General features: G+C 40.3%; 1 protein-coding gene across 1 annotated transcript in view; it reads left to right on the top strand.

Annotated features, from left to right (window-relative positions):
• Positions 1-16,811, top strand: part of LOC122696852 (contactin-associated protein-like 3) — a 219,511-nt gene extending 202,700 nt beyond the window's left edge. The window contains 2 exon segments of the mRNA XM_043906968.1: positions 11,455-11,685; positions 16,538-16,811. Of these exon segments, the coding sequence (XP_043762903.1) occupies positions 11,455-11,685; positions 16,538-16,731 (425 nt within the window). The 3' untranslated portion in view covers positions 16,732-16,811.
• The last annotated feature ends 424 nt before the right edge of the window (positions 16,812-17,235 follow it).

The raw sequence follows: 17,235 nt of genomic DNA, 5'->3' as shown, positions 1-17,235 counted from the left end.
AAATTAAAGACGCTTACTCTTTGGAAGGAAAGTTATGACCAACCTAGACAGCATATTAAAAAGTAGAGACATTACTTTGTCAACAGAGGTCCGTCTAGTCAAGGCTATGGTTTTTCCAGTGGTCACGTATGGATGTGAGAGTTGGACTGTGAAGAAAGCTGAGTGCTGAAGAATTGATGTGGTGTTGGAGAAGACTCTTGAGAGTCCCTTGGACTGCAAGGAGATCCAACCAGTCCATCCTAAAGGAGATCAGTCCTGGGTGTTCATTGGAAGGACTGATGCTGAAGCTGAAACTCCAATACTTTGGCCTCCTCATGTGAAGAGTTGACTCATTGGAAAAGACCCTGATGCTGGGAGGGATTGGGGGCAGGAGGAGAAGGGGACGACAGAGGATGAGATGGCTGGATGGCATCACTGACACAATGCACATGGGTTTGGGTGGCCTCCGGAGTTGGTGATGGACAGGGAGGCCTGGCGTGCTGCGGTTCATGGGGTGACAAAGAGTCGGACACAACTGAGTGACTGAACTGAACTGAACTGAAGGTACCCTAGCATTTTTGCTATGTTTTATTTCTCTAAAAACTTTTGTATAATTGGTATTCTGTTCATTTTGGCTTTGAGCATTAAAAAAAAAAAATCAAAATAACAAACCTCAAATATCAAAACAAAACAAAACAAAAATCTGTTCTTGAAGTGTGCAAACTAAAGATATATCTTCCTGTCTTTTCCTAGGGGAGAATACAGTTCAAATCAATATAGTCATGTGAATAAACTTTAGTAAGCCAATTATCTGAGTGGGAAAAGAAATTAACTGAAGGACTCTATGTGGAAATGGAACTCCATATATGATAATTGGGTGATAAACAGTTCATGGAAAGTACCTACTGAGATCTGCATGGAGAGACTAGAGTTTAGACAGTAAAACTCCCTTGACTTATGTGACATGTATTAGTCTTTCCTATGCTCTCCCTAAGAATTTTATCTCATTTATCTCAGAAGAAATTTACATAGAAAGACACAAATAGTTTATAGAATTTCAGGAATATGAATGTAAATGCAAAAATGCTCAGCAAAGTATTAGCAAGTCTAATGTAGTAATATAGAAAAATTATCATATGCCATGACCAAGTAAGATTTCTTCCAGGAATTTAAGGTTGGCTTAACAGATAAAAATCAATGTAATGCACTATGTTAATATAGTTAAGAACAAAAAGCACATGATAGCCTCAATAGACACAGAGAGATCATTTGAAAAAAATCCAGCATGCTTTCATAGTAAAAACACTGAACAATTAGAAATGAAAGGGACTTCCTCATGTGTAAAAAAGGCATCTGCAAAACCCGCACAGCATGGTGAAACAATGGAAGTCTTCCCCTAAGATCAATAATGAGATAAGGATGTCCACTCTTACCATTTTTGTTCAAGACTGTAGTGCAGATTTGAATGAGGGCTACTAGGCAAGGAAAAGAGCAAAAAATATCCAATAAAAAAGCAAGTAAAATTATCTGCATTTGTAAAGGACACGATCTCCATGGAAAAAGCTATTAGAACTAATAGTTTTGGCAAAGATGCAAGATCAACACACAAGAATTTATTGTATTTCTACATACTAGCAATGAATAATACAAGGATAAAATGAAGAATGAAAGATAAATTCTATTTACAATAGCATTAAAAAGAATCAAATACTTTGAAATAACTTTAACAAAAGAAGTACAAGACATGTACACTGAAAACCATAAAATATTGTTGGAAGGAATTATGCAAGAGTTACATAAATAGAAATATATGTGTTCATGGGTTAAAAGACCCAAGAGCACTCAGATGGCAGATGGCAGTGCTCCCCAAGTTTATCTACAGGCTCATATCGAAATCCAAATGGCCTTTTCTACAGAAATTGAAAAGTTGATTCCAGAATTCACGTAGAAATGCAAGGGTTCCAAGTAGCCAAAAGAATCTTGAGAGGAACAATAAAGATGGAGGTCTCATCCTTCATGATTTCAAAACTTAGTACAAGGCCACAGTAATCAAAACTATGTGGTATTGGCATAAGAGATATATATTGATTAGTGGACTAGATCAACAGTCAAGAAGTGAAGCTATGTATTTGTGGTCCACTGACTTTTAACATTGGTGCCAAGGCCATTCATTAGAGGGAAAAAAAGTAGTCTCTTCGACAAATGGTGCTGGCCCAGCTAGATATCCACAGGTTTAAAAAGTGAGGCAGGACCCCTACCTAACACCATACACAAAAATTAACTCAAAATGGATGATAGACCTAACTTTGTACCTAAAATTATAAAATTCTTAGAGTGAAACATTACTGTAAGTCTTTGTAACCTTGGATTAGCCAATGATTTCTTAGAGAAGGTTTTTCAAAAGCCTTGGGTTAGATCAAAGTTTCTCAAAAGCATAAGCAGCAAAGAAAAATATATAAATTGGACCTCATTAAAATTAAAACTTCTGTAATTCAAAGGACACTATCAAGAAAGTAAAAAGACAACCCACAAAATGAGGAAAAGTATTTGCCAGTCATGTATCTGATAAGAGACTTTTATAGAGAATATATAAAGAACTCCTATAACTAAACAATAAAAAGATAGGTAAACTAACTTAAAAATGACCAAAGAATCTGGGTAGACATTTTTTAAAAGAAGATACACAAATGATGAACAAAAAATGATGTTCAGAATAACTAGTCATCAACAAAATGCAAGTCAAAACCACAAGATACCATTTCACGGCCTTCCCTGGTGGCCCAGCAGTGAAGAATCCACTTGCAATGCAGCAGACACAGGAGACACGGGTTCTGTCCCTGGGTTGGGAAGATCCCCTGGAGGAGGGCTGGTAACTCACTCCAGTACTCTTGCCTGGAGAATCCCATGGACAGAGAAGCCTGACGGGCTACAGTCCACGGGGTCACAAAGAATCAGACACAACTGAATGACTAAGGACGCACACACCATTTCACCCCCAATAAGACGTCTGTGATCATAAGGACAGACAGTAACAAGGTCATAGAGGGTATGGGGAAATTGGAACTCTTGTGCATTGCTGATGAGAATGTAAAATTGTGCAGCTGCTGGGGAAAAACTGTTTGGCAGTTCCCTAAAACTTTAAACACAGTCAAGTGACCCAGAAATTCCACTCACAGGTAAATACCCAGAGAAATTGAAAATATATATCCACATACAAAAAGTGTGCATGAGTCTTCAGAGAAGTGTTATTCATAAGAACCAAAAATTGGAAACAACTCCTGTGTCTATCAACTAAGGAACAAACAAAAGTTGTGTACAATGGAATGCTAGCCCATAAAAAGTAGAAGTACTCATACATGGGACCATATGGATGAACCTTGAAAACTTTATGCTAAATGAAAGAAGATAAACACAAAAGATTACATATTGTATGATTTCTTCTATATGAAATGCCCAGAATAGTTAAATCCATAGAAACAGAAAGCAGTTTAGATTTACCAGGGACTGGGGGCAGGTAGGAGTGAGGAGTGACCACTAATATGTACAGGATTTCTTTGGGGGTGATAGATCCTGCAGTTACGTACTGGGAATAGTTTTACAACTGTAAAAAACCCACTGAACTGTACACTTTAAAAGGGTGAATTTTATGAGATGTGAATTATATCTGAATAATAAAAATTCCATTAGAGATTTATTTCTTTTGCTAATAATGCATTTTCTGCACATGTCCCTGGGAGAGTTGGAACACTGAGTGATAACTGAACATTTCTTCTATTGTATGAGTGAGTTTATTCAAGAATAGGATTTGATGGAAAATAGAGAGGGAAGAACTTGGACCTCTGAATTGGAGTGTGGATATATCAAGGAGAGGCTACATGAGCCTAATCACAATTTAGAGAAGGACTGATGAGCTGAAAGCAGCAAACATGTAGAATCTGACAATGTTTCTTTGTTATGTGAAAGACTACTCAAATGTTATTATAGGAAGAGTCTTTTTAGTTTACTAAAGACTCTTTCTCCAATTGGGCTTCCCAGGTGGCTCAGTGGTAAACAATCCACCTGCCAAACAGGAGATGAGGGTTCTAGCCTTGCGTTGGGAAGATCCCCTGGAGGAGGAAATGATAACCCACTCCAGTATTCTTGCCTGGAAAATTCCATGGACAGAGGAGCCTGGTGGGCTGCAGTCCATGGTGTCGCAAAGAGTCAGACACAAGTTAGTGACTAAGCAACAATTATTCCAGGAAATACCTTCTGGGAGTGCTTGTTAAAGTGCTCGCAGTTCCAGATTACCCCTGATTGCTTCCCAGGTATTGGTTGCAAGTGCCAGCGATAGTTTGGTGTGGTGGAAGTGGCATGCAGGGAAGGGAGAGTAAGTCACTTCTTGCTGACTCTGAAAATCAGGTCCCTCCAATGATGAATTGTTCAAAAGTCAGGCTGAAAATTCTACTTAGCATCATTTTCTAATCATGTCATTTATTTAGATTAAAGTATGTTCACTGTTGTTTCGTCAAGTCCAAAATAAATAGCAGGTTGATATTTATATTCAGTCTAGCCAATTCTATTTGCCAAAATCTTTTTTAACATTTGTCGCATGTAGTCATGGTTCACTAGCTTTCTTTGCTTGATAGTCTCTTATTGCATGAATATACCAGTTTGTTTATTCTCGTGTTAACTTGCAGCTGAATTACTTCCTGTTTGGGACTATTAATCTTTGGTATCAGCTTTATAGCTGTACCTCTTTATTTTTTTAGCAGTTACTCCAAAGATTACTCATACTTGATTTATTACATTCTACTTTGAATGTACACTTCCCAAACTACATAGAAACCTTATTTTTATTCCGATTTTACTTCCTCTTCCACCCTTTTTGCCATTGTTGTCATGTACTTCACTTATGGATATTATTTTTTCCACAAGACATTATTATTGCTGCTGTTTTAACAGTCAGTATTCACTTAACTACGTATTTACACTTTCTGATGCTCTTCATTGCTTTCTGCAATTCCATGGACAACTCACTTTTCCTGATACTTGCTTGCAGATGAGAGCCTTAGGGAATCTTGGAAATCCTCTTTTTGCTATCCCACTGTTTACCGCCAGTGCCTTTCAGAAGCACTGCTCGTTGTGGGTAGCAGAAAGCTCTTCACACACACTTTAATTCTTTGTTCCTTCCCTTTCCTTGTGGACCTTTCATTAACATGTTTGTTCCTCACAAAACCAGAAATCATCTCTTGTGTTAGAATGCATGGCCTTGGCAATATATTTTAAAGGCAACACTATCAACACCTGAGACCGTTGAGAATGTTTATGCCCTGAATTGTTGGAAATCTGATACTGCTCTCAAGATTTTGTACCATAGACATTTTTTAAGAGAAAAAATAGAGTAAATCTGCTTTCATCCAAAGTGATTTAAGGGGGGTTACTCAAAATTACAGTGGAAATGAACTTTAGTCTCAGCCCTTAGCACACTCTTTCCTAAAGGTGACTTTGCTTCACATTCACACTCAAACCACTTTCCTGCCCCCTCCTTACCCTATCTTGAAAGTGCCCCTGATTTGCCCTTACTTCTTGTTGATGCCCGTGTTCTCAAGCTAAGGGTTGATCAAACATTCTCATCCTAATATGTACATTTCTAATATGCATTAAGTTTTGCCTAAGGTTTCCCTCACCTTTTATTTTTTTCTTTGCACTTTAAAGGGAAAATTTTTGAGCCAAAAGGCAGAATCCTTAAGGATAGGACTTCAGGAGTCAGCTAATAAGGAAGACAGATTCACACTGTTTCTAAGCACAGTTTTGTTAATTTGAATGCTGACTTTGTGTGGACCTAGGTCTGTGAAATGGCAGCTTGGACCATAAGATTTGTTTCTACTCCCAATTCAACTTACTTGTACCCCTAAACCCAGGAACTGTACGGCCATCCCAGTAGGCAGAAGAGGGCAGGCAAGCGTGAATAAGAGAGCAGAGGTGAGAATTTGCCCACTGGACTGGAGGAGGACATTGGAGAAGGAAATGGCAGCTCACGCCAGTACTCTTGCCTAGAGAACTCCGTGGACAGAGGAGCCTGGTAGGCTGCTGTCCATGAGGTCGCACAGGGTCGGACACAACTGAAGCGACTTAGCATGCATGCGTGCATTGGAGAAGGAAATGGCAACCCAGTCCAATGTTCTTGCCTGGAGATTCCCAGGGACAGAGGAGCCTGGTGGACTGCTGTCCATGGGGTTGCACAGAGTCAGACATGACTGAAGTGACTTAGCAGCAGCAGTAGCTGGAGGAGGACATAGCAGAGTCTTGGGTGGTGTGTGAAGCCTGTGGATCCTGGGGAAAGCTTGCCTTTCAGAGAACTCAAGACTTCCATAGTGAAGGTCAACATTGCTCCACATGATGATCCCCATTATCTCTGCTCCTTCTGAAGCTGATAAGGGCTGGATCATTGGGTCATATCCTTCCTATCATGGTGAAGGCAAGGGTGAAAGACCTCTTCCTATGCTTCATAGGAAGTCAGACAGTCTGCCTGCAGGTCTGCTGCTGACTACAGGGGCAGAGAAGTGGCACTGTCCAGGGTGTCAGGACTTGTATATCCTATAACATCTCCAACCATGGAGTTCCAACAAGCTGTCCCAATAAATATATAAGTAAATAATGCTGCTGCTGCTGCGTCGTCCCTGGGATACTCCAGGCAAGAACACTGGAGTGGTTTGCCATTTCCTTCTCCAAAGCATGAAAGTGAAAAGTGAAAGTGAAGTCGCTCAGTCGTGTCCGACTCTTAGCGACCCCGTGGACTGCAGCCTACCAGGCCCCTCCGTCCATGGGGTTTTCCAGGCAGGAGTACTGAAGTGGGGTGCCTTTGCCTTCTCCGAGTAAATAATGATGCCACCACTAAGAGAATCTAAAAGTAAGAGTGGGGATGGAGCAGGAAGAAAAAACAACAAATAAAATGTCCACATCAATTTAGAGCTATTGAAGAAGACAGAAAACTAGGATAAAACTTGGCACTCAAGGAGATTTTAATAAAATCACACATATAGATACAAACATACACTCTGGGAGTTAATATGACTTTTAAAAATGTCACTGGATGATCTAAAGTAGAGAATCCCCACTGATTTTCCTTAAAAGTGATGTGGAGTATCCTGCCATAGGCAAAAAGATTAAGAAGCAGAAATTAGGAGGGAAAGTAAAAGGGACTTGGAAGTTAGATCTAGAACACTTAGTAGGAATAATTGGAGATCCAAAAAGAGAATTAAAAGCAAAGACAAAATTATGTATTAAAATTTTTCTCTTAACTAAAGGAAAACTTGAGTTGCAGACTGAAAGGACTTATTGATCCTAATGAGAATAGACACAGATCTGCAGAAATTCTGGGAAAATCCCTGAATTACAAAACCATAGAGAAAAGTCTTCCAAACTTTTCAGGCAGAAGTTGCTACAATAAAAATAATAGTATTGGTACCAGCATCCAATTTTTCATTTGCAACAACAGAATAAAAATGATATAATGATATAGCTATACTGCTAAGAAGAATGATTGAAGCTCAAGCATCTAACATATAATTTATCTGACAAGGTTATAAAAGATATTTTGGATAACAAGGAAAGATTGAGACTAAATATTAATCAAGCATCCCATCTGAAAAATATACTAGAGAATTACTTCAATTAAAAAAAAAAAAAGAATCAAAACCATAACCTCAGGTTGGGAAAATGACAGAAAGTTATGAACACCAAACCTTTCAATGTATATTTATACCCATACATACATGCATAACATAATTAAAGCTACACGATTAAAGATAGGCTATTCAGATACATATAAATCTTTCCATACACATTCACATTCTCAAATCCACACACACACACACACACATATATATATATAAAGTATCTTGAAATATGGGAAAATATAATGCAATATAATATACTACTGATGTTTCTTTCTTTAGTAATAACACTATCTACAGACATGAAGCCAGATTATCTTTAAAAAAATAAATTCCACAAAATTGATCTAACTCGTTATGATATATGTCTGCCCTGGGTTCCTTCTGTTACCCTTGCCTGGTGGTGCTCAGGTCAAAACTTTGACTAGAAAAGCTAGTAGTGTCTAGTTGCTCTTTTTGTCCAACAGATAAAACTTTTATTTTACCTGTAATTTTTTCTCCAGTATTTTAGCTTTGCAAAAGTCCTGGGTTACACAAGCAAGGGTGTCTTCCTTTAAGAAACGTCTGAATGCAAAATTAAAAAAAAGTCATCTTTCAAGTAACCTTTTAATTGATAATCCTTTAGTGGGGTTGTGCCAAGCTTATTTTACTTCAGTGTACTTAGGAATCTACCTAAAATTCCACATGCATAAAGCTATTTGATATTTCATATAATCAACTTGGCCAATATAGCTATGTGTGTCAGAGAGACGTTTATGATGATTATAATAATGCAAATGCATGCCCCTTGAGTTTAGGTCTTTTTAGAGGTCTTTTCCATAGCAAACATTATTTTTGCAACTTTAAACATATGAAAAAATTTTTGTAAGCCCAAATAGCTCCCAGTGCATTTGCTGAAAATCTCAAAGTTAGACCATTTTTCTCAAAGGTATGGCTCTTTGTCAAACCAAGAGAAATAAAGATACAAAATGTATCTCATTATGAAATGAAGTTTAATAGGAGAAAAAGTAACAACTTGTAATAAGATTCAAGAAATCCACCCCATGAGTTTGTAGGGGAGACAATGCTTGACCTCTTTTCTCTTAAGATCTATGACTGGGCCTGATAATTAAATTTACTTAAGATGTATTAACAGGAGAAAAATATAAAGATTTGTAAATGTACATGTGGCCCCCATAGGAAATTAAAGACCCAAAAAGCAGGTAGGCCCAAGTATTTTTATACTAATTTGAACAAAGAGTGGTGATTGTGAAAAGGTAACTAAAATGCATGAGGAGAGTGAAGGAAGGTATTGTTTTAACAATCTGTTCACAATGTTTGTAGGTACAGATTTCTCTCTGCTGGACTGTTTATCTCTGGTCATAAGAATGCATTTTCCGTCCTGGTACAGATAGGGTAGCTTTTCCATGGGAATTTTATTTGCTGCTTTCAAGAAGAAAAATTGACATCAGTGTCCTTTGCCCTGCTGTTTTCAAGTAACTAATTCTTATGCCAAAGTGGCATATTTGGGAGTGGCATATTTTTTCACCCTTCAAAAGAAGCTTCAGAGTATGCTGGTTACCTTTAATGACAATAAGGATGTGTTTAGTTACCGTGACATTTGGTAAAACTCAGTGGCGTAAGATGTCAGCCAACTATGGACATGCATCATTAGCTGAAGCCAGTGCAAGTCATCTTTTATCACGTGGTGGTGGTGTGGTGTTCAGTTGCTCAGTCGTGTCTGACTCTTTGTGACCCTGTGGACTGCAGCACACCAGGATTCTCTGTCCTTCACCATCTCCCGGAGTTTGCTCAAACTCAGGTCCATTGAGTCGGTGATGCCATCCAACCATCTCATCCTCTGTTGTCCCCTTCTCCTGCCTTCAATCTTTCCCAGAATCACAAGGAGGGACCTCTGAATTTCTCAGACCACACCTTGAGAGGGCCATATTTTAAAAATTTCAACAGCCAGACTGTCCACAGAAGGGTGGTAATAGGACTAAATGTATTCTTTGATCATAAAATATATATTGCATGTGTCATATGTAACAGACACTAAACTAAGTGCAGGGGAAGACAAGAATAAAACACTGTCCACCAGGAGCTTCCACATGTTGCATGAGAGAGATGGATGAGCTAAAGACAGTGACCTTCTGTAACTGATGCACCAGGTAAAGTTAGCTGACAAAGCTCGCTGGCAGAGAGTTCAAACTCCTGGCTTGAGTTCAAACACTCCTATTCAAAAGTTCTCTCCAACTGCTTACTAGTGGCATAGCATGAGGCAAGTCAATAAATCCTGCTCTAAATGCTCACTTTATTTTTAGGATAACAATAGCCCTTTATTTTTTGCAGCGTCCAGCATGTATGTACTGGAGGATACATGTCCCATAAAAGCTATTTATTATTATTTATATTCATCAGGAAATGGAGAAAAAAGAGCAGTGCTCCTCAAAAACTCAAACTCAACAGAAATAAAGGTTGTCCTCTGAGAGTTCATCTACAACATCATGATAGATTGCATCAGAGCTCAGATTTTCAGGGTGAACTTAAAGGCTGACTATTATGCCAGCCCCCTGGAGGAGGGCACAACATCCAGCTCCAGTGTTCTTGCCTAGAGAATCCCATGGACAGAGGAGCCTGGTGAGCTACAGTCCAGGGGTCACAAAGAGTAGGACCTCTGTCACAAGGAGTAGGACCTAAGTCACGACTGAAGTGACTTAGCATGCATGCATTATGCCAGCCAAAAAAACTTACAGAATATATACACATATTCTATGGCAGATACATGCATTCATTAAAGAAGAAAGAATAATATAATGACCTCCACTTACTTGTCCCTTAATTTAACTTCAAACAGAAATAAAAGTACTCAGGGTGGTTTGAACATTAAAAAATAACCTCTAAATCGCTTAACACAATGCCCAGACTATAGGAGTCAGTTGGTAAATTCTTGGTAACTGTTTATGATTGTTTGAAAAAGAAGAGACTGTGAGCCTTTCTACACATGATGAAGCAGGATGGAGTTTGACAGCAGATGCCAAAGTTGCCTCATACTGACGTGGTTTCCTCTGTGCGGGATGCAGACACTTCCTTCTCTGACTGACACATGTAAACTTGAAGTCTACAACTAAGGGGCCTTGGGTGAGATTTCGTGCCCACTGAGCAAGTGCACTGCGGGATGCAGGCATCAGTGAAACGAAGGAATTGATGTTCTGCTCTCCTGTGTCAACCACGACTCTTCTTTAGGTCTTAATAACCAACCTCTTGTCAGTTTGGGGTGAGAATGGGGATCAGGATGTGGTTGGTGAGGGCAAGTCTTTATTTATAGAATAGGGATTTATAGAGATCACACTTTTGGAGAGGGGGAAAGAAAGTGGGGTGCGGAGTTCCCGCGATAGCAGTTGTGGGTAAGAAGATGCCCTCACTGTGAGGCTCAGAACTGTCAGCAAGACTAAAATATTAATTAGGAGATAACTTCAGAAGGAGTTCCCAACTCTGCCGTCCCCCAACTCACGAGACCTAGGTCACCAACCATCTACAATACTGGTCACAAATCCCGTTCAAAATATTCTGAAAACTGCATTGGTGGAGGAGGATTTCGTTTGCCCGTAACAGTGACTGCATCCAAGGAAGCTTTAATTTTCCCCACGGGGAGTATCAACCAAGGCAGGGCATCAACCAAGGCCTCTCTGGTACGGCCGTGGACCTTTTCCTAAGGAAGAAGGAGGAAGGGCTTGAAGGGGCCTCGGTTCCTCACGGCTGCGCAGGGGCAGGCTGGTCCCGCGTCCGCGCCAGATGCCCATGAGCCCTAACGGTGTGTCCGCTTCTCTGCCCGCAGAGCCCCTCGGCGCGGACCCGGACACGCTGCGGGCGGGCGCGCGCGGCTTCACCGGCTGCCTTTCCGCGGTGCGCTTCGGGCCCGCGGTCCCTCTGAAGGCGGCGCTGCGCGCTGGCGGCCGCGCCCAGGTCACCGTCCGCGGACACGTGGCCCCCGCGCCCGGCTGCGCGGATGGGGCGGGGCCCGGAGCCCCGGCGCGGGAGGCCACCCGCCCTCTCGCCGGCGGTGCAGGTGTGTGACTCGCTCCATCTCCATCCCCTACACCTGCACTCGCTTCACATGCCAGCAGGATTAGGCTCAGAGTCTCCATGCCAGAGGTTTCCCAAAGTCCTCAATTCATCTTCTCACTTCTCTGGTCCTTCCATTCTTGGTTCTTCGTTTCAAATTCGTTTCTGTGACTGCATTATCTGCTCCTCTTTCAAATGTTTGTGGATTTCTCAAAACTCCTTTCCACTCTCTGTCATTCTCCCTTTTTCTACTGTAGGTCGTTCTGGACCAACAGATGAGGGACAGCCCTTAGTTAATGCGGACACAAGTGACTCCGCGCTCATCGGAGGTAACGGGGCCGCGAATGACCTCTTCCTTGGTTCTGTTGTCGCTGTTAGCAAAGTCCAAAAACTATCTGAGAATCCGTGATGATTGTGAGGTCAATGGCAGACCACGTACATTTGCTAAAATTCTTGATGTAACTGCACCGAACTCAGCTCCTTTGAAAAAGCTTTGTAGAAGGAACTGATGGCTCCTCTTTTTTAAAGGATGGTTGCAAACTATAATAAGAGGTTTTTCACTTGAAAATAGTCATTAGTTTCTCTCAGAATGTATGAATATTTAAGACACGTTTACTTTTACTTCTTTGATTTAAAATAGCCATAGGTCAGCCCCTTAGCCCAGAACACTTAAAAATAAGATTAAAAATAAAACATAAAGTAGCACTGATATATATACACTACTGTGTGTAAAATAGCTAGTGGAAAGCTGCTGATTCACCTTGTTGTACAATAGAAACTAACACAACATTGCAAAGCAATTATTCTCTAAATTTAAAGCGAAAATAAATTTTATTTTAAATAAAAAAATGCAGCATTTATTGGGAGAAGCACCTAAATTATACAAATTGCCATTTACCTAAACATAAAGATATAAAACTAGACAGATATAGATATCCATTAAGTAAATCCACTTCATATATATATATATATATGAAGAAGTAAAAGTAATTGCACTTTAAATATCTTCTATCATATCCCCTGAAACAAAATTTATCCAGGTGGGACTCAAAAATTAATATTCAATTCTCCCACCTTATCATTCAAAGAACATTTTAATTTGTTTAACTAGATTATGGAAATGTGAATCAGTTTCAAACTCTGCCTGGTGAGCAGAAGTAAACTGCTGTCCATTCTCTGCCACCTCAAAGTGAGGTAACTACTCCTAGAGCTGGATGATTGGACTGGAGTCCACTGTTTAGGCCAGCTACAAACCTGCTCAGATTGGATCTGCCTGTATTTATTAAGACACCAGGTTTCTCCAGACAACTAGTGAAGTATTCAGACATTTTAAAGTGCTGATCAAATCTATGTAAGAATGTCATTATTTCCATTTCTGTATCAATTACTTTTATTTTTGTAATGAGTGAGGAATGTGACCTCCATCTTATAACTCCAAAAACAAGTAAAAGCCATAAATATTATTTATAATGCATATCCAAAAGGAATAACTTTCTTGTTAAAATTTAGATTAAGTCTTAATCCTAAATCATTCTGATTTATTTTTAATGAGAAAACTTCACTATAATGTCAAAGTTAAGTGAAAATAAATCAACTTAAATGTGATTCATATTTACAAAGTAGGAACCAAAGTTCAAAATTTTGCATTATCATAGTTGGTGCCCTTTTATTAGACAGAACAAAGATAAAAGTCAAACTGATGATAGAACAAAGATGTGGTCCTTAGAGTTTTATTGCCTGCCTGTGTGTGTGCTCAGTCATTCAGTCATGTCTGACTTGTTGGGACCCCATGAACTGTAGCTGGCCAGGCTCTTCAGTCCATGGGATTTTCCTGGCAGGAGTACTGGAGTGGGTTGCCATTCCCAGGAAATGAACCCAAGTCTCTTGCATCTCCAGCATTGGCAGGCAGATTCTTTACCACTAAACAGAGTTGTATTGCTTTTGCTAAACATCACTGGCAAGAGGTACAAAGTAAGTTACTCTAGTGTCACTCCCCTGGGAATTCCCTTTTGGCCCTTGATACACGGGAGCCAAGCACAGAAGGTCTCAGGGGCAGAGGGTGCAGTTTCCTGGGCCCTACGATGGACCTGGACCTGCCTCCATCTGTGTGGCGGCCAGTGGCCCTGTGGTTTGTCAGTTACTGAGTACCTAGACCTCCAGTGTATCATTCTTGAAAGAACTATCAGATTTTTAAAAAACTAATCACAGACTTCACCTTTGTGTGAAATATTTGATCTGTTTAAAGGATTATCCCAATAGGTGAATTTCTCCATATTCTGCATTTTGCATTTTTATTTTCTCCCCTGTTAACAAAGGAAGCACTAGGAAAGGAGTATTAACCTAATCAATATTCAAACCTGGTAAACCAGAGATCACAGAGGATTTCTTGCCAAGCGATCTATGCTGTGGATGGGCAGATGGATGGATAGAGAAAGATATAGACGTGTAGATAGAGACACAGACAGGTGTGAGCACTTGTCAAAAACACATTTACACTGGAGTTGCTGATAGGAAGGTTATAGAAGCCATCAACTGCATTCTTCAAGTTATCTCAGTCTCTTCAGATAGAGGGTGGAGATGGAAGTTATTCTAGGAGCCCAGCAAACCTGACAAAACAAAAGCAAGGTAAAGTTAGAGGTGATCAATCACACACAGAAAATCCTGGATGTAGAGGTGGGTCAGTGTAATGGTGACAGTCATCATGTAATCAAGTGGTTTGATCACTGTTACTGAGTTAGTGGTCCCTGATACTAAAATTGGATATGATATAGCTCTTAAAACAAAGCTCTATGACTAAACATAAAAATAATTAAAGTAACTCTGTTACTGGTTCTCACATGAGATGGAAAATATATTGAAAGTAATGAATATTCTACTTATGAATAAATATTTAAGAATATTCATAGAGTAGTAAATATGCCACCTCTTCTCAGCTAAGGAGTCTGAGTTCCTGATAGCATGTGCTCCTCAGGAATCTTTGTGACCAATTGCACTCAACCAAGCTTCAAGTTTGTTGGACTCCATCACACTTGCTTAAGTCTGTCCCAGAGTATAATAAAGAGACTTCATTTTGCAATACAAATTTTGATTCACATAACTAAACACTAACATGTGTTTGCTTACATTTGTTAATTGGAAATACTAATTAATGCCTATGCCAATCATCTTAAAACAATATTGACTAGTGAATGTTCCTTTTTGCCTGTTTCAGAATGGATTGGATATTTATTCTTCACTAATGTGATATAGCTTGACTTAACATCCCTATGGCTTAGCTTGATGGTGCCTTAAAATAATCTGTGAAACTTCTGAAATAATACTGATACCCCAGCCTCCCACCAAAAATTCTGAGTTATCATCTACTATGTAGCCAAGGTTGAGAACCACTGGCAAAGTTAATGTCTTCAATGCTTAAAACATTTCCAACATGAAAAATGTTTTACTTTCCATATAACTGAATGTCATTAATATTTCTACAAGTTTTTGTAATATATTAGTTATCAATTGCTGCCTGACAAATTATCACCTATTTAGCAACGTAACACAATCCATGTGTATTATTCCTCAGTTTATACGGGTCAGGAGTTTGGACACATCTCAATTAGGTCCTCTGCTTAGGGTCTCACAATCCTGAAATCAATGTGTGTCATTGGGATCCTGGGCTGGGGTCACATTTGAAGTCCCCTGTTTCACTTGCATAGATCATTGGCTGCACTCATTGCTTTGCAGCTGTGGCGCTGAGCGCTTCTGGACTTTCACCGGTTCACAGAGAGAGCTCCTTGTCACGGGGTGGCTTCCCAGCATGGCCCTTGCCACCTCATAGCCAGCAGGAAGAAGGAGACTCCAACAGTATGGATGCTACAGTCTTATCTAACGTAATCATGTACAAATAATCAGGTGCAGACCATCAGCTTTGTCATATTGTATCGGTTAGAAGCAAGTCACAGGGGGATCACACAAGAGTATAGACCCCCAGAGGCAACAATCACTTAAGACTCTCTTGGTCTCCTGGACATAAATGAAATATATACCACATTACTGTAGTTCAACTGTGTATCAGCATAACAGTTTAATCAGATTTTCATTAAAACAGGTAAAAATTTGGCCACTTGATGCAAAAAGCTGGCTAATTGGAAGAGACTCTAATGCTAGGAAAGGTTGAGGTGAAAAGAAAAATGGGGCAGCAGAGGATGAGAATGTTAGATAGCATCATCAACTCAGTGGACATGAATCTGAGCTCCCTGGTGACGCAGAAGGTAAAGAAGCTGCCTGCGATGCAGGAGACCTGGGCCCGATCCCTGGGTTGGGAAGATCCCCTGGAGGAGGGTATGGAAACCCACTCCAGTATTCTTGCCTGGAGAATCTCCATAAACAGAGGAGCCTGGCGGGCTCTCCAGTCCATGGGTCACAAAGAGTCGGACATGACTGAGTACCTGAGCACACTGGGAGACAGACCAGCCCACTGGGAGGGTGGAGGAGCTGTCACAATGAACCAGTCACAACTTAGCAACTGCACAACAACAGCAAAGCATTTAATCACTCTATGATGGGGCTACACAGTCTATGCCTTTTAAAAATAAAAACCCGCCTACTCAGTTAGCCATGCAGGTATGACCTAAGAGGCCCATGGTGCTTCTGAACTTTAGTGTGAAGGCATTAACTGGAATCCAATCAGATATGTCTTTGGAATTGAGGCGTAAAACCTGTGTCTAAAGTATGCATGGACTTAGAAGTAACCTTAATGTTATAATATTACCTGGTTTCAAATTTTCCAATGATAAGTGGTGCTAGGGTGGATTCTAGTTGGGCTGCCGTTTACGGTTTGTAATCTGACTTTGTATCTCCCCTCTCTCTAGGCGTGATAGCGGTTGTGATGTTCCTTTTGCTCTGCACTACTGCCATTGCCATACGCATTTATCAACAGAGGTGGCTATACCAAAAGAATGAAACAAATATTCCCAAAACTGGAGACAAGGCTGAAACTGCTCTGAAAAGTGAGCTCAACATGCAATGTACAGTCAGTGAAAGCCAGAAAGAGTATTTCTTCTGATCTGCTGTTGTGACTTGCTGATCACTGTGATGATGTGACTTTCTTGCTAAGCCTGGGGCTCCCAGGGCATGAAACCCACCTGTTGTCCTCCTGGGACAGGCGGGTGGGGGTCCTGCGCCACCAGCTTGCTCACAGACGGTCCCTGGAGGCTCTGCTCAGCGCTCCTTGATCCATTGATGTAACAGTGACTCGGCGTGCTCATTCGTCACTGATTGGCAGTTTCTGACGGTTCCAACTTCATCTTCTGAAAGGCAAATGTATTTTACATAATTACTTCTGGTTTTAAGTGAGAAGAAGGATTCAAGCTGTGGCCATACTCTTAAAAATACAACATGGAAGTTTGTTAACTTTGGACTCTAATGTTTTGTGTTATGTGGAAACCTACAGGATGCTTCCTTTATCAGTCACTTGCTGACATTTGTAAACCAGGAAGTGCTTCTCAGATGGCCTTCAGCTGCATTTCCATATTCCTGTGAACCAGAGCCCATTGGCCAAACACTGGAG

This window comes from Cervus elaphus, chromosome 7 (assembly GCF_910594005.1).
Source record: "Cervus elaphus chromosome 7, mCerEla1.1, whole genome shotgun sequence".
Lineage (NCBI taxonomy): Eukaryota > Metazoa > Chordata > Mammalia > Artiodactyla > Cervidae > Cervus > Cervus elaphus.
This window is presented reverse-complemented; position numbering and strand designations above follow the sequence as displayed.